The sequence below is a fragment of the Epinephelus lanceolatus genome, chromosome 8 (assembly GCF_041903045.1).
Source record: "Epinephelus lanceolatus isolate andai-2023 chromosome 8, ASM4190304v1, whole genome shotgun sequence".
NCBI classification, from domain to species: domain Eukaryota; kingdom Metazoa; phylum Chordata; class Actinopteri; order Perciformes; family Serranidae; genus Epinephelus; species Epinephelus lanceolatus.
In genome coordinates, this window is record NC_135741.1 from 1497792 (window position 1) to 1521285 (window position 23494).

General features: G+C 45.1%; 1 protein-coding gene across 1 annotated transcript in view; it reads left to right on the forward strand.

Moving 5' to 3' along the window:
- Positions 1–23315, forward strand: part of cacna1fb (calcium channel, voltage-dependent, L type, alpha 1F subunit) — a 54514-nt gene extending 31199 nt beyond the window's left edge. The window contains exons 22-51 of the mRNA XM_078169701.1: positions 444–573; positions 1857–1916; positions 3222–3328; positions 3921–4008; positions 6061–6168; positions 7602–7654; positions 7749–7895; positions 8305–8506; positions 10740–10898; positions 11021–11131; positions 11460–11543; positions 11789–11917; positions 12010–12075; positions 12443–12534; positions 12994–13153; positions 13230–13357; positions 13683–13779; positions 14080–14182; positions 14486–14587; positions 14806–14936; positions 15319–15450; positions 15556–15616; positions 15835–16051; positions 16168–16275; positions 16386–16522; positions 17194–17306; positions 17385–17632; positions 17752–17807; positions 18269–18369; positions 18456–23315. Coding sequence (XP_078025827.1) covers positions 444–573; positions 1857–1916; positions 3222–3328; positions 3921–4008; positions 6061–6168; positions 7602–7654; positions 7749–7895; positions 8305–8506; positions 10740–10898; positions 11021–11131; positions 11460–11543; positions 11789–11917; positions 12010–12075; positions 12443–12534; positions 12994–13153; positions 13230–13357; positions 13683–13779; positions 14080–14182; positions 14486–14587; positions 14806–14936; positions 15319–15450; positions 15556–15616; positions 15835–16051; positions 16168–16275; positions 16386–16522; positions 17194–17306; positions 17385–17632; positions 17752–17807; positions 18269–18369; positions 18456–18719 — 3694 coding nt within the window. The 3' untranslated portion in view covers positions 18720–23315. The remainder of the gene's footprint in view (positions 1–443; positions 574–1856; positions 1917–3221; positions 3329–3920; positions 4009–6060; positions 6169–7601; positions 7655–7748; positions 7896–8304; positions 8507–10739; positions 10899–11020; positions 11132–11459; positions 11544–11788; positions 11918–12009; positions 12076–12442; positions 12535–12993; positions 13154–13229; positions 13358–13682; positions 13780–14079; positions 14183–14485; positions 14588–14805; positions 14937–15318; positions 15451–15555; positions 15617–15834; positions 16052–16167; positions 16276–16385; positions 16523–17193; positions 17307–17384; positions 17633–17751; positions 17808–18268; positions 18370–18455) is intronic.
- Positions 23316–23494: the final 179 nt, after the last annotated feature.

Here is a 23494-nt window from a genome sequence, read left to right on the forward strand (position 1 = left end):
CGCCCAGCAGTAATCCTCATCTGTAAAGTAACTAAAGATGTCAGATAATATTAGTGGAATAAAAAGTACAGTATTTCCCTCTGCAGTGTGGTGGAGAAGTAAAAAGTGGTGTGAGATTAAAATACTCCAGTAAAGTAAAAGCACCTCAGATTTTTACTTAAATTTAGTGAAAATGTACTTAGTTACATTCCAGCAGTAATCAGCAGAGGGACACTCAGGAACTGGGATTACTGCAACTGGGAGAAATGTAATAATCCAGTCAGTATAATGACGTCCCAGCAGCTGCCACCGTACTTAGAGAATGATGTTTGGTTGAATTTAAGTTATGACATCAGATAATGGACGCCAACAAAAATAAGATGAAGTCTGTCTGTCAGCACAAACAGGTCTGCAGTAACACCTCAACACCTCTTCTCTCTGTCCGTCTGTCTGTCTGTCTGCAGCATCCGTGTGGCCTGTCACACTCTGATCCACCACCACATCTTCACCAACCTCATCCTCGTCTTCATCATCCTCAGCAGCTGCTCATTGGCTGCCGAGGATCCAATCAGAGCGCACTCCTTCAGGAACAACGTGAGTCCACAAACATTGTGTGTGTGAGCGTTAGCTTAGCTGCTGTTAGCTGTTAGCAGGATCAGCTGTGGGAGGTGGGATCTGATCGAACTGATGACGGTGACATCACACAAAAGTGACATCACTCAAAAGTGACATCACAGAACCATTAGAATGAAATGTAGCATTGTGGCTAAGCTAAGGAGCGATGCTTGTGATAGACTCCTGTTTCAAACTCAGAGCCAATCAGCGAGGTCTCATCGCGATTATGTCGTTGATGATGTCGTCCACACACCTCTGTGGTTTGAGCTGGGGGCGGGGCTTCAGCAGATTACACAGCAGAAGTGGGTCAGTGACTAACCGGGTTAAAGAGGGAAACACATGGAGAGAAAATCACCAGTTTACTGTCTGATCCTGAGAAAACTGTACACACACACACACACACACACACACACACACACACACACACACACTTGCTGTGCAGCAGCTGGCTTCATGCAAGACGTAGCAATTAGCAGCAGCTGAGAAAAGAAATGACTGCTAACATACAATCAGCACACACATACTGTATGTACACACACACACACACACACACACACACACATGCAGGATGTTAACCTTTTATTAGCCGCATCTGTTCTGGATAAAAACCTGCGTATTGATGTCAAGTTCATCGTTGGTGTCTTTCATCGTTTCTACCAGTAAAACTAACAGCTGAGATCAGTGAACATGATGACATCATGATGACATCACTAAAACACAGTCTGAGTCATGTAATCAGTTTATTCTCATAGAACGGTTCATAAGATATTCTATGAATTTGTGCCCCACGAATGATGTCACGTCCTTAATACAGTTACATAATTAACGTAACGTTATGAACACGGTGACGATGTTCCTTCAAATGACTCAAAGTTCACCCAGATCTGAACACGGGGAAACGCCTAGGCGAAGCTTGGGATGCTTCCTTGTTTACTGCCATCAGTGCATTGGTCACATGATCACAGCCTTTCAAAATACGTGGAAAAAACATGTGAGAGCCTGAATCAGACTAACCTTTTAACTTAAACCTCATATTAATGTCTCAGCTGATCTGTTTGGTTCCTGTGACAGCGGGCGGAAGTGTGAACTCGAGTCACGTGACTTGGAGTCTGAATCCAACTTTGGCTTAAATCAGAATGTGATTTTTTTAACACTGATGACTCGTCAGCCTGTTGAGTTGAAATGACTCGATGACTTTGTGTGAAAATGAAGTTAAAGTCAGAACCTGACTCTGTTTTCTGTCTCTGTGTTTGTGTGTGCAGATTCTGGGTTATGCAGACTACGCCTTCACCTCCATCTTCACCGTGGAGATTCTGTTAAAGGTAAAAAAAAAAACATCACCGTAAATGAGGAAGAAACGAAGGTTACGATATTATAACCCCAGTTCTATTAGCGCAGGCAGAGCCCTCTGCTCAGGCCCCTCTACTCTACTACTTTTTCCCAGTGGCCACTCGCAGTATTGCAGCCCAAAAATCATTTTCCCCGCAGACCAGCATTATAAAAGAGACGTCTGTGAAACTGTCGACACCTCCAACTGTGAACATGGACAATTATGACTCTTTTTTATTCTGAATTTTGAATCCATAGAGGTTTTATATTTGTAAACTTTCCTCAATCCGATAAAAAATGATTTGAAAATCTGTGATGTCATCACAATGTAAAGTCTACGAGCTGAGCGGGAACTCGTGGGCGGGGCCAGCAGGAGAAACACCATATCATGGACGTAAACCCGGAAACTAGAAAACTTTACTGGCGTATGCTCCAGGCGAACAGCTCCATTAGAATGAATAGGCGCCATCTTGGCTTCTATGTCTTCACTGGATTCTATGAGTAACACTCTCCTCCCACCACGAGCAGGCACCCCCCACCATGATTTGAACAGGACATGCTGACCCAAATATGTGCAGAGCCCAGAGTATATTTCAAAGCTGTATGATGGTGTCTGCCATCCTGCACCCAGTGACAAGATTACTGGGTCGAGGGCTCTGCCTGTGTTTATAGAACTAGGGTTACAATGTTGTAACCTTCATTATATCTCACACAGGCTCCGCCCTCTACCACTCTATGCATAAAGTGGGTGGAGCCTGTTGAGTGAACGCCTTGTTGCGATATAACATTGACCCAGCCACACTGATCCTGCCGGGTAACGGTTAGTTGCCGCAGCCCGCCTGCTTCTTTATGACCTCTGCAGCTGAGTCGTAGGGAGCACCAGCCAACCACGGTGGGGAGCAGCCAAACTGGGCGGAGCCATGGCCTCACCCTGCAGGGGTCAAAAGACAAGGAATAGACACTCTGCACACCTTATTTCCCAGGTCGTCCTGGAGCATTTTCCCCGCAGACCAGCATTAGTTGCATCAGGGGGAGTCGAGTTCATCTCAGCTCATCAGTGGGCAGTCAGGATGCTGTCATTCCTGTCCTATAGATACTGTGGGTGCACACGTATTCAGGAAGACACATCCTGATTGGCTGGCTACATTTATGCAGATTTCAGCGGCAAATGCTCACTTGTGATCAGAGGAGAGAATTACCCAGGGAGTCCAGTAGGGGGCGGAGCCTGTGTGAGGTAGACCAACTCTTTCTCTTCTTCTCTTGTTTTTGAAACATCATCATCTTTGTCTGTGTGACAGATGACGGTCCACGGAGCGTTCCTCCATCAGGGCTCCTTCTGTAGGAACTGGTTCAACCTGCTGGATCTGCTGGTCGTCAGCGTGTCTCTGGTCTCCTTCTTCCTGCAGTCAGTATCACATCATCATCAGCAGCAGCCATGTTACACACACACAAACAGCTGGAAGGATTCTTCAACAGCTGGAGGCAGGAAGTCTTCACCTGCTGTATCGTTACATATTTTCTTTTTAACAGATAAAAACATCAGGATGGTTTATGTTGAGATTATACATATGGATATGTGTATGTACATATATATATATATATATATATATGTATATATGTGTACACACACACACACACTCACCAGCCACTTTATTAGGTACACCTGTTCAACTGCTTGTTAATGCAAAGAGCTAATCAGCCAATCACATGGCAGCAACTCAGTACATTTAGACATGTAGACAGAAAAACATCAGTGCAAACACAGACTCAGGAACTGATCAGCAGAGATGTGAGAAACATTTTGGAGTCAAACATGAAGCTCTGATCCTTCACAGTTCAGTATTAATGTGTGTGTGTGTGGCGCGCTCTGCTGGTAGAAAACAGCAGCTACATCTCTGAATGTACTGAATCCTTACATGTGATGTAAACAGTCGACTGACTCAGTGTGTGTGTCTGTGTGTGTGTGTCTGTGTGTGTGTGTGTGTGTGTGTCTGCAGCTCCAGTGCCATCTCTGTAGTGAAGATCCTCCGAGTCCTGCGAGTGCTCCGACCTCTGAGAGCCATCAACAGAGCCAAAGGACTGAAGGTAACCACACACTGACTGTGTGTGTGTGTGTGTGTGTGTGTGTGTTAAAAATGTGATCAGAGGATACCAGGAGGACAGACCCTGCAGAGATCTGTTAATGTGACCTGTGAATCTGGATGTTTGAGGAGTTTAAAATTAATGTACAGTAATTAGATTAAATCAAACTTCAAACAAGGCAGTCGGCAGTTAGTGTGGACCAATAGTTTGTGTGGACCAATAGTTAGTGTGGACCAATAGTTTGTGTGGACCAATAGTAAGTGTGGACCAATAGTTTGTGGAGACCAATAGTTAGTGTGGACCAGTAGTTTGTGGGGACCAATAGTTAGTGTGGACTAGTAGTTAGTGTGGACCAGTAGTTAGTGTGGACCAGTAGTTTGTGGGGACCAATAGTTAGTGTGGACCAGTAGTTTGTGGGGACCAATAGTTAGTGTGGACCAATACTAAGTGTGGACCAATAGTTTGTGGGGACCAATAGTTAGTGTGGACCAATAGTTAGTGTGGACCAGTAGTTTGTGGGGACCAATAGTTAGTGTGGACCAGTAGTTTGTGGGGACCAATAGTTAGTGTGGACCAATAGTTTGTGGGGACCAATAGTTTGTGGGGACCAATAGTTAGTGTGGACCAGTAGTTTGTGGGGACCAATAGTTAGTGTGGACCAATACTAAGTGGGGACCAATAGTTAGTGTGGACCAATAGTGTGTGGAGACCAATAGTTTGTGGGGACCAATAGTTAGTGTGGACCAGTAGTTTGTGGGGACCAATAGTTAGTGTGGACCAATACTAAGTGTGGACCAATAGTTTGTGGGGACCAATAGTTAATGTGGACCAATAGTTTGTGGAGACCAATAGTTTGTGGGGACCAATAGTTAGTGTGGACCAGTAGTTTGTGGGGACCAATAGTTAGTGTGGACCAATACTAAGTGGGGACCAATAGTTAGTGTGGACCAATAGTGTGTGGAGACCAATAGTTTGTGGGGACCAATACTAAGTGTGGACCAGTAGTTTGTGGGGACCAATAGTTAGTGTGGACCAATAGTTTGTGGGGACCAATAGTTTGTGGGGACCAATAGTTAGTGTGGACCAGTGGTTTGTGGGGACCAATAGTTAGTGTGGACCAATACTAAGTGGGGACCAATAGTTAGTGTGGACCAATAGTGTGTGGAGACCAATAGTTTGTGGGGACCAATAGTTAGTGTGGACCAGTAGTTTGTGGGGACCAATAGTTAGTGTGGACCAATACTAAGTGTGGACCAATAGTTTGTGGGGACCAATAGTTAGTGTGGACCAATAGTTAGTGTGGACCAATAGTGTGTGGAGACCAATAGTTTGTGGGGACCAATAGTTTGTGTGGACCAATAGTTAGTGTGGACCAATAGTTAGTGTGGACCAATAGTTTGTGGAGACCAGTAGTTTGTGGGGACCAATAGTTAGTGTGGACCAATAGTTAGTGTGGACCAATACTAAGTGTGGACCAGTAGTTTGTGGGGACCAATAGTTAGTGTGGACCAGTAGTTTGTGGGGACCAATAGTTAGTGTGGACCAGTAGTTTGTGTGGACCAATAGTTTGTGGGGACCAATAGTTAGTGTGGACCAGTAGTTTGTGGGGACCAATAGTTTGTGGGGACCAATAGTTAGTGTGGACCAGTAGTTTGTGGGGACCAATAGTTAGTGTGGACCAATAGTTAGTGTGGACCAATAGTTTGTGGAGACCAATAGTTTGTGGGGACCAATAGTTAGTGTGGACCAGTAGTTTGTGGGGACCAATAGTTAGTGTGGACCAATACTAAGTGTGGACCAATAGTTAGTGTGGACCAATAGTTAGTGTGGACCAATAGTTTGTGGAGACCAATAGTTTGTGGGGACCAATAGTTAGTGTGGACCAGTAGTTTGTGGGGACCAATAGTTAGTGTGGACCAATAGTTTGTGTGGACCAATACTAAGTGTGGACCAGCTGTTAGCGGGGGCCGATGTGGAGCCTCCTGATCCTGATCAGAGTTCATAATGTGCTGACACCTATTTAATGTGTGTTGTTGTGTGTTTTGTGTGTTGCAGCATGTGGTGCAGTGTGTGTTTGTGGCGATCAGGACGATCGGGAACATCATGATTGTCACGACGCTGCTTCAGTTCATGTTTGCCTGCATCGGAGTCCAACTCTTCAAGGTGAGACAGTTTATATATTCCTTGTGTTTGTTGTTAACGAACTGTGAGCTCACGTCTTTATGGACGGACTGTGAACACTGAGTGTGACGACACAGAGCTGGAGACACTGGGACGTCTAACTACAGACTGTGAACAGGAAGTACTGTATACTCACTGTTAGTCTGTCATTCATGTTAATGTCAAACATCTGGCCAATCAGACCTGTTATCTACAAGTAACTTATATATAACTGCACCATCTGTAAATCCTAAACATGTGACAGTGATCAGCTTCAACAGAACAGGATTCATCACTTTTATTATCCGTAGCTTTCTCTTGCTGGAAGACGTCAAATGTTTGTTCAGTTTGTTTCTACACTCAAAAATCAGGTTCTACTATTTCTGACCTGTTTTATAGAAACTGAGTCCGTCTGTCCAAATCTCTGAGGACGAGGACGTCCTCCTCTGAGACAGGCTTATTTTCAGACGTTTCCACAGGAGCTGATATCTGTCACACACATTCTGTTAAAACAAGTAGAGCTGTTTGTCCACATCAACATGTGTTCTATAATATCATGAGATCTTTGTTTTGTATGCCTCTGCGCTGGGATCGCCATGGCGGGATTATGTTTTTGGTGGTGGGTCCATCCATACGTCCATACGTATGTTCCTACGTACATCCTCACATTCGTACATCCGTTGGTGCGTACGCACATCCGTCTCATCCTTGTGAAGATGATATCTCGAGAACGTCTTAAGTGAAACTCTTTGAATTTGGCACAAACGTCCACCTGGACTGAAGAATAATCTGATTAGAATTTTATGGTTGAAGGTCAAAGGTCACTGTGACCTCAGAAAACATGTTTTTGCCGTAACTGAAGAATTCATTCACTAATTCTGACCAAACTTGACACAAATGTCTAACAGGATAAAATAATGAAGGTCAAAATGTCAAAGGTCAGCTTGACTGTGACATCATCATGTTTTAACGTCATATCTTGGGAACAGAAGGGGAGACATTTGGTCAGATACTGAATTGATGACTTTGGTGGGTGGAGTCATACAACTAGGGGGTGGGGCTTTTAGTTTATATATCAGCCCCCATCAGAGTGGAGATGTACAGATATTATTGTCACTTGTCTTCTTCGAGAAGAATTTTCAAAACCAACATAACAAAAAATTCCACGTCACTTGTTCCATATTAATGTTGTATTAAATGTGTGACAGTGTTTTCTGATGTGATTTGATATTAAAAGCTAAATATTAAAATCAGTTTTAGTCTTCAGACTGATATAAGTTTCATTTTATGACGTCACTTCTTGAGACACAAAAATCACTGTAAGTGTTTCTAACCTCTGACTGCTGACTTCCTGTGTGTGACCAGCTTTATTGATATTTGTTTATATTTGTTTACAGTCTGACTGATGTCATGAGTCACGTCTGTTTGTGTTTCAGGGCAAATTTTATCGCTGCACAGACGAAGCCAAACACACTCCTGAACAGTGCAAGTATGTTTTTATTCAGCTCGGAGACAGGCTTTAGTTTAAACACTGAGATATGACATCACTGAGTGTGTGTGTGTGTGTGTGTGTGCGCGCACAGAGGGACCTTCGTGGTGTATAAAGACGGAGACGTGAACCTGCCGATGGTCAGAGAGAGGATCTGGCAGAACAGTGACTTTAACTTTGATAACGTGTTGATGGGGATGATGGCGCTCTTCACCGTCTCCACTTTCGAGGGCTGGCCCGCGTGAGTCTGCAATTCAGACTTTATTAACTTTAACCAACCGAACAGAAACAGTCTGATGCTCTGGTGAAGTGCTCAGATCCTGTAGCACTGATAAGACACAGTATCATTAATAAATGTTCCCTCAGTAACAGTCTGTCAGTTTGATTCATTTTATTATTAATAAATTACAGTTGTTAAAAATACAACACTACAATACAACACTCTTACCAGTACCTCACAATGATTAACACTGATCAATGCACTCATCAATTAAAGGACTGATGGTTTCATCTGGACCTGTATAAACATTTAATAACCAAACATCAGATCTTATAAATGTTATAAATGTATTAACGTGTCCCTGAGTCTGTCATGTCACATGTCACATGTGGTGCAGCAGTGGCTGATGGGAGATATTATTCCTCTCCAGGCTGCTGTATAAAGCCATCGATGCTAACGGGGAGAACTCTGGTCCCATCTACAACTACCGGGTGGAGATCTCCATCTTCTTCATCGTCTACATCATCATCATCGCCTTCTTCATGATGAACATCTTCGTGGGTTTTGTCATCATCACATTCAGAGAGCAGGGAGAGCAGGAGTACAAGAACTGTGAGCTGGACAAGAACCAGGTAAGAGCACACACACACACACACACACACACACACACATCTTCATCCTCCTCTTCATCACTCAGTCAAATGATCTTCATCCTCCTCTTCATCACTCAGTGAAACATGAACACAGTCATGTAACACATGTTGATATAATTCACTGTGACATCTCATCATCTTTGATGTCTGTCCAGAACAAACGTCCATCAATATACTTACAAATCATAACAAATGTTACGTTACCTTATGTGCGGTGCAAACGTGGTATTTCGGTATAATGATGCCGTCATTTCCTCATAACGGCTGCAGGAGATGGTTGTTTGCACAATCCTGAATACATCTATTTAAAATAAGAACCATAACAGCCAGAACCTTCATTCTTTTAGCAGCAGAAAGCCGAGGCTTCTGATTAAAAACTGCCTTGGCATGTCAAAATGTTTAAAGGGATAGTGCACCCAAAACTGAAAATTCAGCCATTATCTACTCACCCATATGTCGAGGGAGGCTCAGGTGAAGTTTTAGAGTCCTCACATCACTTGCAGAGATCCAAGGGGAGAGGAGGTAGCAACACAACTCCACCTAATGGAGGCTGATGGCGCCCCAGATTCAAACGTCCAAAAACACATCATTGAAACCACAAAATATCTCCATACTGCTCGTCCGTAGTGATCCAAGTGTCCTGAAGCCCCGACATAAAAAGTTGTTTGGAAAAACCTCATTTGAACTCTGTTTTTAGCCTCATTGTAGCCTGTAGCTCTGACTGCCTCTCTGGACACTGCGCTCACGTGTGCGTAGATAATGGCTGAATTTTCATTTTTGGGTGCACTATCCCTTTAAAGAAAGATTTTGAAAAACTTTTTTTTAAAGAAAGATTTAAAAAGTGTTTTTAAAGATCGATTTTTTAATTAAGATTTTAGAGAGAACCTGTCTTGTCATGCCAAAATGTTGAAAGAAAGATTTTTTGCTTAAAGCAGCTATGCGGAACTTTTTACCATTAATAACACTGTCCCCAGTTCGTATCACCCCCCCCCTTGAAGATCCACCCTACAACGACAAACAGCCTTTCTCTATATGACTATTTAGCGTAGCCTCGGTCGGGTCGGACACAGCGGAAGTCAGCAAACCAGAATACGGCACCCGGAGGCGGAAGTAAGTCTGCATGCCCGCAGTGGCTCGCAGCCATTAAACCACAGAAGAAGAAGGAGCCGTGTTTACAAGTAGGATTTAAGAAACAGGCTAAATGACATGTAGTAGGGAGTAGTCTCTTGTACAGTAGGTGGTGGTATGCACCTGGAAGTTGTTTGCGATCCGCCAATAAATTGAGAGAAGAAGAAGAAGAGCCGTGTTTACAGAGAGTGTTCTTCGAGTGTGTGGCATTGCTGAACACATAACAGTTTTACCAGATGTATCTATAAGGACTTGGTTGTACTTTTGATGTCATGGTGGATAAAGAAGGAGCACCATCTAAAAGAAAAAGAACAGAAGAACAGAAGAAGGCTAAACGGGACAGTGACAGGACTCGAGCCCAAACACGTGTAAACCTCGGTCGGACATTCACCAAGTGGAGAGAGCTGAGAGATTTGAAAGGTTTTTAAACTGATCCCGAGTTGGCCCCTCTCCTTATTGACAGGTATGTCATTTTTGTTTTTATTCAGAGAATATACTGCAACTTGTTAGACGTTGTTTCACTTCAATATATGATGACATGGAAGTTATAAGCAAGCTAAATGTAACGTTAGCTGATGTGAAGCGCTTTTGTTTAGTAACGTTACAACAAACGCCACAAAATTATCTGTGACTGTGACCATGAACACAAATACATAGCAGGCAGTTGTCCTCAGTTTATAAGAAATTCAGAGCTACACCAGAACATTTATGATCTTCCTCTCGCTCTCCAAAACAAATGCATGCGGTAATTGCCGGCTGCAGTCGAGATTTTATGAATGAAGCCGAATGCCGGCTGCAGTCGGAATTTTACGACACCAGGCTGTGGGTGTCATCCCGCTTTGACCAAAGGGGGCACTATAATTAACGAAAACGTAAAGTTCCGCACAGCTGCTTTAAATATCTGCATTGAAATAAGTACAAACTACAGCATTTAAATGTGTATGCCCCGCCCCTAAGACAAAATTAAAAAAAAAAACATAAGCTCCTCCCCTGCACTTTAAAAATTATTTGACATGTCTCCCCCTTTTGTGTGGAGTACGCTCTGTTAGTACAGCGGTACACATTAACTCTTTCCTGTGTGCAGCGTCAGTGTGTGGAGTACGCTCTGAAGGCTCAGCCACTGAAACTTTACATCCCAAAGAACCCGGTTCAGTATAAGTTCTGGTCCATCATCAACTCCACAGGATTTGAGTACGTCATGTTCGTCCTCATCCTGCTCAACACCGTTACACTGGCTGTCCAGGTATGTAACACACACACACACACACACATACACACACTGATGAACACAGACTGATCGCTGGATGTTCGACACACTCAGCCTGGTGTGTCTCATGTCCTAAAATCCTTGTTTGTGTGTTGCAGCACTACGAACAGTCTAAAACCTTCAGCTACATCATGGACATCCTCAACATGGTGTTCACCGGACTCTTCACGGTGGAGATGCTGCTGAAGCTGCTCGCTCTCAGACTCAGGGTGAGAAAAACAAACGCACCTGCAAAATAACACATACAGTGATGAATCCTGTTCTTCCTCTGTGGTTGTTAAACACACATCAGTGACACACACTTCACCATGAACACACACACTGTGGTTCATTTCACACTGTTGACACCAATACTCACCACAGCACCATATGTGGATTAATCCGCCAGTGAAAATAGTCCCAGTGAGCAGCTGTTTGATGACATCACTGATCAAACTATAGATTTGTGTTGTAAAGATTGACCTATTTCAATCTGACGTTAAAGTCTGATGACCCGGAGGTTATGACATCACTTTATAAACGTCTCTTTTCCCGCAGCATTACTTTGTGGACGCCTGGAACTCGTTTGACGCTCTGATCGTGGTCGGCAGCGTCGTTGACATCGTGGTCACTGAGTTCAGCGTGAGTACTCAGACAGGTGGAGGTGCTGTGGTTTGTCTCAGGTGATGACACAGACCGTGTGATCTCTTTAGTGGAGCACGCTGCCCTCTGCTGTGACTGACAGGAACAACCTCACAGACACCATGAAGACGCATCATCTGACTTCAGTGTTCAGGTTTATAACTGGGTAAATAAAATGATTTTCATTCAAATGACTCTCTGTCCCTCTCTGTCTGTCTTTCTGTCCCTCTCTGTCTGTCTCTCAGAGTGGGGAGGACAGCTCTCGGGTGTCGATCACCTTCTTCCGTCTCTTTCGAGTGATGCGATTGGTCAAGCTGCTGAGTAAAGGAGAGGGGATTCGGACGCTGCTTTGGACATTCATCAAGTCGCTGCAGGTGAGGGGCGGGGCTATGTGTAGGAGGCGGGGCTAACAGGGAGCTGCCTCGTTGCAGGGCAGCAGTCTGACCTCCTCTCTGTCCGTCTGCAGGCTCTGCCGTATGTCGCTCTGCTCATCGCCATGATCTTCTTCATCTACGCCGTCATCGGGATGCAGGTGAGCTCATGCAGAGGTGATCCCGCAGGTGGCGCTCTGACCTGACGCACAACCACAATCCAGACTCCTCCCTGAGACAGGTCCAGACTATGACACAGTTTAGAGCTCATAGAGTTCAGTGCAGATTTCATCCTCGTTCAGTCGTCTGCGAAAAGAAAACATAAACATAACTTAAAATCTGTAAAACAAACTTTAGATCAGTTTCATGTCAGAATGTGTCGTCCATGTTATCTATGATGTTCATTAGATACTACAGAGCATTGTGTCACATCCTCCATCATCCATCATAGGAACAGGGCTCAACTGATGAAGGAGACAGTTCTCTAACCTGTCTGTCTGTCTGTCTGTCTGTCTGTGTGTCTGTCAGACCTTTGGGAAGGTAGCGATGCAGGATCACACTCAGATCAACAGAAACAACAACTTCCAGACGTTTCCTCAGGCTGTTCTCCTTCTCTTCAGGTCAGATTCTCCTCTTCCTCCTCCTCTTCCTCCTCCTCCTCCTCGTATGAGACTCATAAATGAGTTGCTCTAATCTCTCCCGTCCTCTCGGACAGACTCTGCTGACTCTTAATTACATTTTTGTTTCTCTGGTGAATAAATGTATGGTGATGGTCCAGGTGCATTATGGGAACTGTAGTCAGGATAACTCCATCTCTGCTGCTCATGTTTCTGTTCTTCATCTGTCGCAAGTATTCTGTAGTAGCGTAGTGGATAGTGCTGGCGCCCCATATACAGAGGCATTGCCTTGCTGCAGTGGCCACAGGCTCGAATCCGGCTCGTGGCTCTTTGCTGCATGTCAGTCGCCACTCTCTCTCTCTGTCTCCCCATTTCACTCTCTGTCCTGTCATTAAAGGCAAAAAGCCCAAAATATAATCTTAAAAAAAAAATACAGTGTGTGTGTGTGTGTGTGTGTTGCAGGTGTGCCACAGGTGAGGCGTGGCAGGAGATCATGTTGGCCAGTCTCCCAGGTAAACGCTGTGACCCCGAGTCAGACTACGAACCAGGAGAAGAGTTCAGCTGCGGCAGCAACTTCGCCATCGTTTATTTTATCAGCTTCTTCATGCTGTGTGCTTTCCTGGTCAGAACACACACACGCACGCACGCACGCACGCACGCATGCACGCACACACACTGACTGTTTGTGTCTCCTTCAGATCATTAACCTGTTTGTCGCTGTCATCATGGACAACTTTGACTATCTGACACGTGATTGGTCGATTCTGGGACCGCATCATCTGGACGAATTTAAGAGGATCTGGTCTGAATACGATCCAGAGGCCAAGTATGTTTGTTCTGTCTCCTCACACCGTTAGCCTAGCTTAGCACAAAGACTGGAAGCAGGGGTAACTACTGAGACTAATAGAGGCTACTCTGCATTAAGAGGACTTTTAAACTGAATACTTTAAGTTGTTACTAATTCTTCTACATATAAAATTTGGACTTTACTTGTAATAGAGTATTTTTGTAGAGTGCTATTGCGTCTTGTACGTAAGGACTTGAATCCACCAGTTTTGTATTGTAATGTTCTCTGCTGTCCTGTCTCAGTGGATGTATTATATTTTATTGTATATGAAAGTATTGTACTGTATCGTACTGTCTTCTCTCAGGGGTCGTATAAAGCACCTGGACGTCGTGGCTCTGCTCAGGAGGATTCAGCCTCCTCTGGGTTTTGGGAAACTGTGTCCTCACAGAGTGGCCTGTAAGGTAAATTATACAGCACTGTATACTGGAGTTATCACACAGACTCGTAAATGTAATGTAGGAACAATCTTATTTAAACTTAATGAATACTGACCCCTGTGGAGTCCCTCAGGGCTCTGATGTGGGTCCTCTGCTGCTGTTTGTTAATGCGTCTGTTATTCAATCCAAGTATCAAAGTACAAATACCTTAAATTTGTACTTAGGTACGATATCTGAGTTCATTCAGAGGTGTAAAGATGCACTGACATCCCATAATATGAGTGCATGCTCCAGTCTACATCTGCTCCTCTTCCTCCCTCTCAGCGCCTCGTAGCGATGAACATGCCTCTGAACAGTGACGGGATGGTGACCTTTAACGCCACGCTCTTCGCTCTGGTTCGCACCGCCCTCAAGATCAAGACTGAAGGTATCTGATTGGTCCACAGAGCTGTCCGTCTGTTCACGTCATCAGGAATGTTGTATGATTATAAAATACTGCACTGTGACGATATCACGCCATGTTTAAGGTTAATACATGTCTGAGGGGAGGCGTCCATGTTTGTTTGGTTTTATTCAGCCAGTCAGAGCTTCTCTCGAGAATCATAACTCAGCTGTTGATGTGAACACAGCGCGCACATCGGAAACTCATAATCATGATAATTGTGATATGACATAAACGCAGCATTATCGTAATTTGTATTTGGCCTCGCCCACGCTGTGTTGTTGCTAGGTAACCCCGACCAGGAGAACGAGGAGCTGAGGGGGATCATCAAGAAGATCTGGAAGAGGATGAAACCAAAACTCCTGGATGAAGTGATACCACCACATGAAGGTACTAATACTACTGATACAACAAATACTACAAACACTACAACAATCAATACGAGTACTACAGCAGACACTACAAATATAACTACAGTCACTACAAACACTGCTGATACTAACAGAGACGATACAAATACCACAAACATCATCACACAACTGTAAACACCACAAACTCTCTAATACCACAGTAAATACTGCTGCTGACTGCTCTGTGTCGTCCTGCAGAGGAGGAAGTGACAGTCGGGAAGTTTTATGCGACCTTCCTGATTCAGGATTACTTCAGGAAGTTCAGGAAGAGGAAAGAGAAAGGAAATCTGACGGGAGAGCCAGACGCTACCAACCCGTCTGCTGTCCAGGTCTGTCTGTCTGTCTCTGTGTATACTGTATGAACAAGCTTATATATATTTTCTACTATTCTGAAATGACATAATATATCTTGATATGAAATACTGATTGATTAAGATCTGTTTTTTAAGGTTGGTGTGTTGCAGAGTCTCTTTTATTGTTGGTTTCCCAGCAGTCTCTTTGGGTCTGTTGGACACGACACACACAATTATCACGATAATGGAAAATTCATCACCATCAACTGATTGTCAATATTATTTTCTCACGATCTGCAAAAGAGTTGTTCATCATCCCGTCTGTCGTCTGGACTTCATGGTTATAACAACTTTGCTAAACTGTGTATGTGTGTGTGTGTGTGTGTGTGTGTGTGTGTGTGCGTGTGTGTGTTTGCAGCTGTGTAAAGCTGGTCTGAAGACTCTGCAGGATCTCGGTCCAGAGATGCGTCTGGCTCTGAACGAGGACCTGGAGGAAGAGGATGAGGCCATGATGGAGGATGAAGAGATGGAGGAGGACGCTGCGTATGAGGTCTGTTTTTAAACAAGTAATGAGAGTCATGTGACTCATGTGTATAAACAGCTGATCCGTAAACAGCTGATCTATCTATCTGTCCGTCTGTCTGTCTGTCTGCAGGGTGAAAATGGCTTCGGACCAGAGAAAGATCGCCGAGGCTCCATACTGACCACGCCCACTGGTAAACAACAACATTACATCATGTGACCTTATCATGTTACTGTGGTTACATTTGGTTAGTTAACAGACGTTAGACAACAAAACAACAACACGCAGCATTAGATATTACGTTTTATGAAACAAAATATTATGTATTTATTATTTAACATTTATTTTGATTTGGGACAAAAATCTTGAAGATCATTGTGTCAGTAAAAGAAAAAACCCGTCTGGCTGCAGGTCCTGGCGGTGTGGTGGGCGATGGCGGCGTGTCTAATGGACGTCTGGTTCACCGGGTCGGCTCTCTCACCAAGATGCCAAATGGCAGCGAACGTGATGAACATATTCGCCGTGGAGACAACATGAGGTCATCCATCAATCATCACCATCAGCGCCGCCCATCAGTGAGGAACGGCCTGCTGGACCACAAGAGACCGTCGTACCACAAATACGCAAGGTACTGCAGAACATGTAGTACTGTAGTGTGATCCGTTCACTTCCTGTAACGCCCACTAGACGCTGCAGTGTCAGGTGATGAATTGTCTCAGCCAATCACAGTGTGTTCTTGTGCAGGAGGGACTCGAGGGACAGGTACTGGAGGAACGGAGACATGGAGGCGTACGGAGAGCAGGGTTACTACAGCAGAGAGGAGGACAACGACAGCATCACCTCCAGAGACAGGTGAGACAGGTGGACAGGTAGTCTACTGACAGACAGACAGACAGACAGACAGACAGACCTGTGTGTATGTGTGTGTGTGTTATTCAGTGTGTGTCTGTGTGTCCTTACAGACATTACCCTGAAGAGCCTCCTCTGTACAGAGACCACTACGATGGCCACGCCCCCTACACCAACAGTAGCTATGGTAACGGATACAACGAGGGCAGGAGGACCACCAGGAGACGCCTTCTTCCTGCCACGCCCACAGGTGACCCTTTGTCCTAGCTGAGAACCATCAGGATCTCTGGGTTCTGTTTTATGTAACAGACTCAGATGGTTCTGAGGTGACGGTGACGCTGCGTCTCGTTTCAGTTCAGACACCATCAGTGTGTTCATCTGCATACATCACTGTACTGTTTTTGCTTGATCTGATACTGATACAAGATCACTTATGGATATAGAATAAAGGAGAGGTCCCAGACTACGACCCTGAGGAACCCCGCTCTGTCCCTGTTTACTCCTGGACAGGTGTCCCTCCTTCCAGGACACATCAGTGAATCCCAGACCAAAGCATCTGACTTTACCAATGATCAATAATTATCAATAACATCAAATGCAGGGTTGAAGGGATGAAGGGAAGACGGTCAAGGCATGTGGGAAGGAGGGATGAGGGTCTAGAGATGAAAGGATGAGGAGATGAAGGGATGGGGGAACGAAGGTGAAGGGGTCGCAGACAGGTGGAGGATGGTATCAGGTGTGCTTAAATAGTCTTGCAGCAGAAACAGGATGTGATGGCGGCGTGGTCTTTGTTCCTGAACTCTTTGAGCAGCTGCAGTGACTCACCTCATTTTGAACTGTTCTGAACCAAACACACCTGTGACATCATCACTGACAGTGTGACATCATCACTGAGCAGTTTGTTTTAATGTCATCTGTCAGGTCGGAAGCCATCATTCAACATCCAGTGTCTGAGGAGGCAGGGCAGCAGTGACGACCTGCCCATCCCTGGGACGTACCACCCCACCTCCCCTCCACGCCGCACACGCACACAGGTAACACACACACATATGCACACACACACACACACACACACACAGAGTGTGTAACCCTCCGCTCCTCTTCCTCAGCAGACCTTCAGCAGTTACGAGTCTCGTCACTCCTCCGGTCGCTCCTCAGCAGCCTCCTCGGCGTCCTGGGCAAACCCGTGTCCGCGGCGTGGTCGCCTCCTCTACGCTCCGCTCATCCTGGTGGAGGAGGAAGGCAGCCCAACTTGGGGGGGAGGAGGAGGAGGAGGAGGAGGAGGAGGAGGAGGAGGAGGAGGCGGAGGAGAGGTGAAGAAGGGAGGAGCAGGAAGAGGTGAGGAGACTCCAACTGAAATGTTTTATGTCTCAGAGGAAGCAGCGATGACACATTAGCAAACATTACAGTGGTTCAGTAACAGCAGGCTGTATGCTAGCGGTGATCTGTAAACATGAACTTTAACCTTTCAGGTGTCAGTGTGACGGGTGCAGCACCCAGACCGGCCTGGTACGGAGGCCCTGCAGGGACATCAGGTAAGAACACACACAAAATCACCTTTGACATGGACCAGACCTGCATTACATCATCAACGGTCAAGGCCACGCCCCCTTTTTGGGGAAAGAACAGTGCTGTGACTTCGGGACAGGAACAGGAAATCTTTAACTGAGGCTTTGACACTGAGACCTGAGGCTCAGGGGACACGTGAATGTTCACTGTCAGTGTGTTCATGTTACGTTAGCTAACTCCACACAGCTGGTTGTTTACAGACAATAATACTCGGTCTGATGATTCCTGGTGATGTCATGATCAGACTCACTCATCAGCAAATGTTTGTTTAACAAGAAGTAAGGGCACAGACGTGTCAGAATAATAATCCACACACATGTCAAATATCACTGATGTCTATCTGCAGGATCATTTTCTATCCAACATAAACAGTGGTCTGTAGTTTTAAACATGAGTGTGTTCTCGTGTCATGTGACTGTGGTTGCAGCTCCTCCTCCGTACAGAGCGTACACCACCCTCAGAGTCCCCTCGCAGCTCGGCGCTCAGCTCACAGAGAAACGAGGCTCAGCCGACAGTCTGGTGGAGGCGGTGAGGAGACATTGATCGATCACTGATATTGATCAGTAACTTAGAACCCGCAGCCGCTCAGTGACTCTTCGTTCTGCTCTCTGCAGGTTCTGATCTCCGAGGGTCTCGGTCTGTACGCCCGGGATCCAAAGTTCGTGGCGTTTGCAAAGCGGGAGATAGCAGATGCCTGTCACATGACGGTGGACGAGATGGAGTCTGCTGCCAGCGACCTGCTCGGCACCGGGAGCCACAGTTTCCTTAGCAGCGTTGCCGCTGACCCCGCCGCACTCTACAGTGATGAGGAGCCAATCAGGACAGGCCGTGACGAGGATGAGCTGGCCGACGAAATGACCTGTGTGACATCATTTTGATGGCCTCTGGACCAATGACAGATGAGACTGAGATTAGCATCAGTGATTGACAAGACATTTGACCAATCAGGTGATAAGACAGAGAGGAGGGCGGGGTTTAATCAGAGTAATACTGACTGACGAGATTGGTGGAAGAGCGATGGAAGATGGCGGTCAGCAGAGTGTGACTCAGCGCTGTCAAGTCATTGTGACGTGTATCGTCAGCGTGTTGCTGTGGTGAAGCTGCACAGAATCACACTTTACCCACAATGCACTGCTGCTAGTTTTACAGGTTGTGTTGTTTTATAAGAAGGTAAACACAGTTACAGCTACCCAGCTAAAGGTTAGCGCTGTGCTGCAGCCAGTTAGCTTAAAGAGGGAATAGCTACACCCACGCCAACAAAGTATCGACCACCAGCAGCTGTGCGGCGTTAGCACGCTCAGAGTTACTGCACAGACCACAGACTGTATGTCAAGATGGCCGACGCGCCTCCACATCCTCCCACTGTACAAAAGTTAAGCCAAAATATCCAGATATGTCCTCTGTCATCTTAGACTGGTGACGTCATTAAGAGCTAGAGTCTGTGCAGTAACGATCCCTGCTGTGTCGAGTTCCTGCCTGTACACCTGTCTGACCCAATCACAAGCAGTGCGATTGGTGGAGGAGCACACTGATTGGCTCACACAGCTGTCAGTCATGACATCAAATTTATATAGCATCAAATAACTAATTAAACCAAACTTATCAGAAAACAGAAACTTGAACAAACGGCAGCGTGATTAAAAATGACCTAAATAAACAGTTTGGCCCATGACCCATCTGCTAACATAGAGGGGGCGGGGTTTATGACCTATACTGCAGCCATCAGGTGTGATCCAGATGTTTTGGCTTCACTTTTGGGGAGCTGTCACGTCGTTCATCTTTATACACAGTCTGTGGCAGGGACCAAACACTGCTGGCTAAACAGGAATGAATCCTACAACCCGGAAATCAGTTAGCATTCAGTGTGCTGTAGGTTAGATGTCTGAAATAAGGTTTGTTTTTGACACGAGCTGAAGAGACTTTCACGTTTTGTTCTACAACATAAAATACATCAGTAAATTCCCCACTGTGAATCTAGAAGCTTTTATAAGTCTTAAAAAAGATGGTTGCTAACAAGTGGCTCAGTGAGACTACAGAACATTGTCACGCCGAACACGGCATTACAGCCTTGTGGTGGTGACGCTGAAGTTGTGACAGTGGTGTAGTTTGTAGCAAAACACTTTTTACCTTCAGCGACTGCATTTATGCTTCAAAAATCATGAAGGTGGTGTTCATGTGTGAAGATTATCTTTCTGAACAAAACCTGTAAATATCACAAACATTTCTTTGTCACAGAGTTTATTTTCTGCAATAATCCAATGGAAAACTACCACCGGCCTATTGACAGGGAAACAGGACGACGCTAACCTCAGGGTTGGCTCACAGGAAAATGTCCTCCCAGCAGGGTTCTGTACAGAGGGACCCATATAAAATGCTTATGGTTGTGATGTTTTAAAGGTCTACAGCACTTTCAACAAGCTAGCCAAACATTAGTCTCGCCACCAGACAATCAGAGATCTCCGCCTTCTGATAGTCTGGGGACACTCCTTTCTAAAGTGTGTTTAACACACCGGAGAAAACGGCCGGCAACAAAGCAACGCCTCCTGCATTTTTGAAAAGGACACACCTTCTCGGAAATGTGAGCTCCCCCTTTTCTCGTCCGCAAGGAAACAAACACACAGAGAGCTTGAAAATGGATGCCGAGAGATTTAACTCCTTTTATCAAACGTGTGCTCAGTCCACAAGATTGTGGAAATGAAGGACTTACAGCGACTTTGTTCAAAACTTTTAACACAGTCGGACTATGTTTACGAGCACAAGAGTTCAGCGAGCCACCGAAGGACCGCCCTGCAGATTTACTATTGGTTCTGCAAAGTAGGGAGTTTTTTTAAACTCTGAAATTGTATCCGCCCATCTAAACACAAAATCAGGGAGAAAGACATCAGTCTTTAGTTAAGCAAAGCGTCTAAAGACTGACTTGTGAGTCTAGCCAAACATTAGCCACTCACACAGCAGTGTTAGCTTGTGTAGCAGCATTTATCCAGTCCCAGAGAAAGCGTGCCGGGCTTTGAAGCCAGTGTTCCCAGTGGCCAAACAGTGGTACTGCAACTTCCAGGGTCCAAGACTTTTTACCATCAACACACATGGCAAAGAGTCTTATGTTAATCAGTGGATGAATTTTTTGGAGGGGCATACAGCCCTCGAAAAGACTCGTTTCACCATCAAGAATTGATCTATTCGGTCTGACATTTAATTCCCATTCAAGTTAGTGGAGAGCCACACCAGAGGTCAGCTGTTCAGCCAGGGGAGGTATGACACTCTGCCACACTTGGTCACGCTCAGTTGCACTCGGCCGTGACCCTGAAGGGCCGTACTGTACACATGCTGCATTTTTTGCGTCCTTAAATTCATTGTTTTCAATGTAGTTGTACAGCAGGCACACTCAAACACCAGAGCGACACCGTCGAGGCACACGTGTTTACAAGTGCCTATTTTTCAAGGAGCGACGACTGTGCCCTGAGTTCGACTTCTGGAACGCAGCAGTGCGCCCCGCATGTCATGTGACAAGAGCCAACCAATCACAGCTGACAGATATCTTTCCTTCTTCAGTAAATATCAGTGTGTGATAAATATGGAGGAGAAGTTGATCATGTTAGTGCAGAGCTGTCAGAGCGTCATATCTGTCCCACAGACACACAGGAAGTAGATCAACTCTGCTCTCAGGGTTGATATGGTTGCTTAGCAACCTCAGATGCAAACTGCAACTGCGCACTTGAAAGTTGGCACAAAAAAGGCACAAGAGCAGCACCCAGTGCCTGACCTTGTGTTTTCCAGGCGGTTAAAGATGCAGCATGTGCACAGGCCTTATGTCTCTAGTGCGCCTGCGCTCTGGGCCACACAGTGTTTATCAGCCCCGGGTCATCTGGGTAATGTTATATGCTGCAACTAAAACATTTTGGCTTCATGTGCCACTGAGAAACTTTAATGGGAATGACCACAGCCCCGTGTTTAACGCTGTATCCTGTTCCCCTGATAGATCCGTGCTCTGATGTCAGTTTTGACCAAACGGTTGAATTAAAACCTCCTGGTTCATCATGTGATGTCACTGAGCCCAAAAAGACTTTTTTTACATTGACTTACTTTGAGAGAGACGTTTGTAAATCAGTGGAAACATTTTACCATCACAACTATTGAAAAAGATTCGAACCATTCGGTCTGGTAACATTTTAGCCAAGACAGACAAATGGACGAAACAAAGGGAAAAAAAATTGAAAAGTATAAGTTTTTCTATTCTGAAGTTTTGAGGATTTATATTTGTAAAACTTTCCTAGAAAAGAGATTTAAAAATCTCGTGGGCGGGACCAGCAGGAGAAACACTACTGCACATATTCAGTGGGCCGCATACTGTGGAGGTAAACCAGGAAGCTAGAAACTCTATTGTGTATGCAGCATGCGAGCAGCTCCACTGGAATGAATAGGCGCCATCTTGGCATCTGCAATCTAGTTATTATCTAAATCTATGCCTCAACTGGATCCTTTGAGTAACACGCTCCTCCAACCATGAGCAGGCATCCCCCCACTGAAATTTGCATGAACATAGCCAGCCAATCAGGACGTGCCTACCCAGAGCCCAGAGTTTATACAGGAGCTGTATGATCTATCTATCTACCTATCCTAAACCCTCTTCAGTGAGCGGCGTGGGAGCGACAGGATCCCTGGAAAGAGGGCTCTGCCTGTGCTGACAGAACTAGGCGAGCAGCTCCATTGGAGTGAAAGACGCCATCTTGTAGTCCATCTCGTTATTATTAAAATCTGTGGTTTCCTGATGAACAGTAATCTTTGACCACAAGAAAAAAAAAGCTTTGGAAAGAGTTTAGAAACAAGTTCACAGAGTCGACTGACGTTAAACTCCACAAGGAAAATACAACAATAAGTAACATCTTTCTGCTGTGAAATCAGGATGAAAGTCAGCAGTTAATTCTGTTTCCTGTTTGATGGCAGCCTGAGAGGCGTTCAGTGTGATTCTGTCCTTCTCATGTTTGTGTTCTAAAGGTTTTCTATATCAGGATCTCTGATGTATTTTAATGCTGATGTTCTTCCTGCTCTGCCGCTCGCAGTGCAGCGTGGAGGATTATAGTTCTCATATTTTAATAACGTGTATTTTTATTCTCATAAATGAAGGCGTTCAGACTTAAGTTGTTTTTTTATTGGACGGGAGAACCTGAGTGTGTGTTCAGTGTGTTTTCTTTTTTAAATGTTTGACGATATTTTTTATTCTGACAGAGAGAACTGGATTTCTGTTGGTTTCACACTGGACAGCAGACGCTCCACTGGTGTTTATGTCTTGTCTGAATTTTTGTGTTTCCGTCATCTTTGAGTTTTTCTCTCCGACAGTTTCCCAGCAGTTAAGGGCTTTCAACTCCACGCCTGGACTCCCCCGAAAATCCTCCTCAGATTTTGAGATCTGCCGCGTTCAGCTGAGACACAGCTCTGCCTGAACCCTCGTTTACCTCAAATAAAGACTGACGATAAGCTGCTGTCTGTCTCCGCCATGTTCTTTAAAACCACACTGGTTTTTATTTTTGGTTCAGTCTGTTAAACAAATAAAGTTACATTTTGAACAAAGGCTCATTTTGCCTCCCACGCCAGCGATCGCTGTAGGTGGGGGTGTCATGTTTTCAGGTTGTCAAATTTGGCCCAACGATAAAGTGAT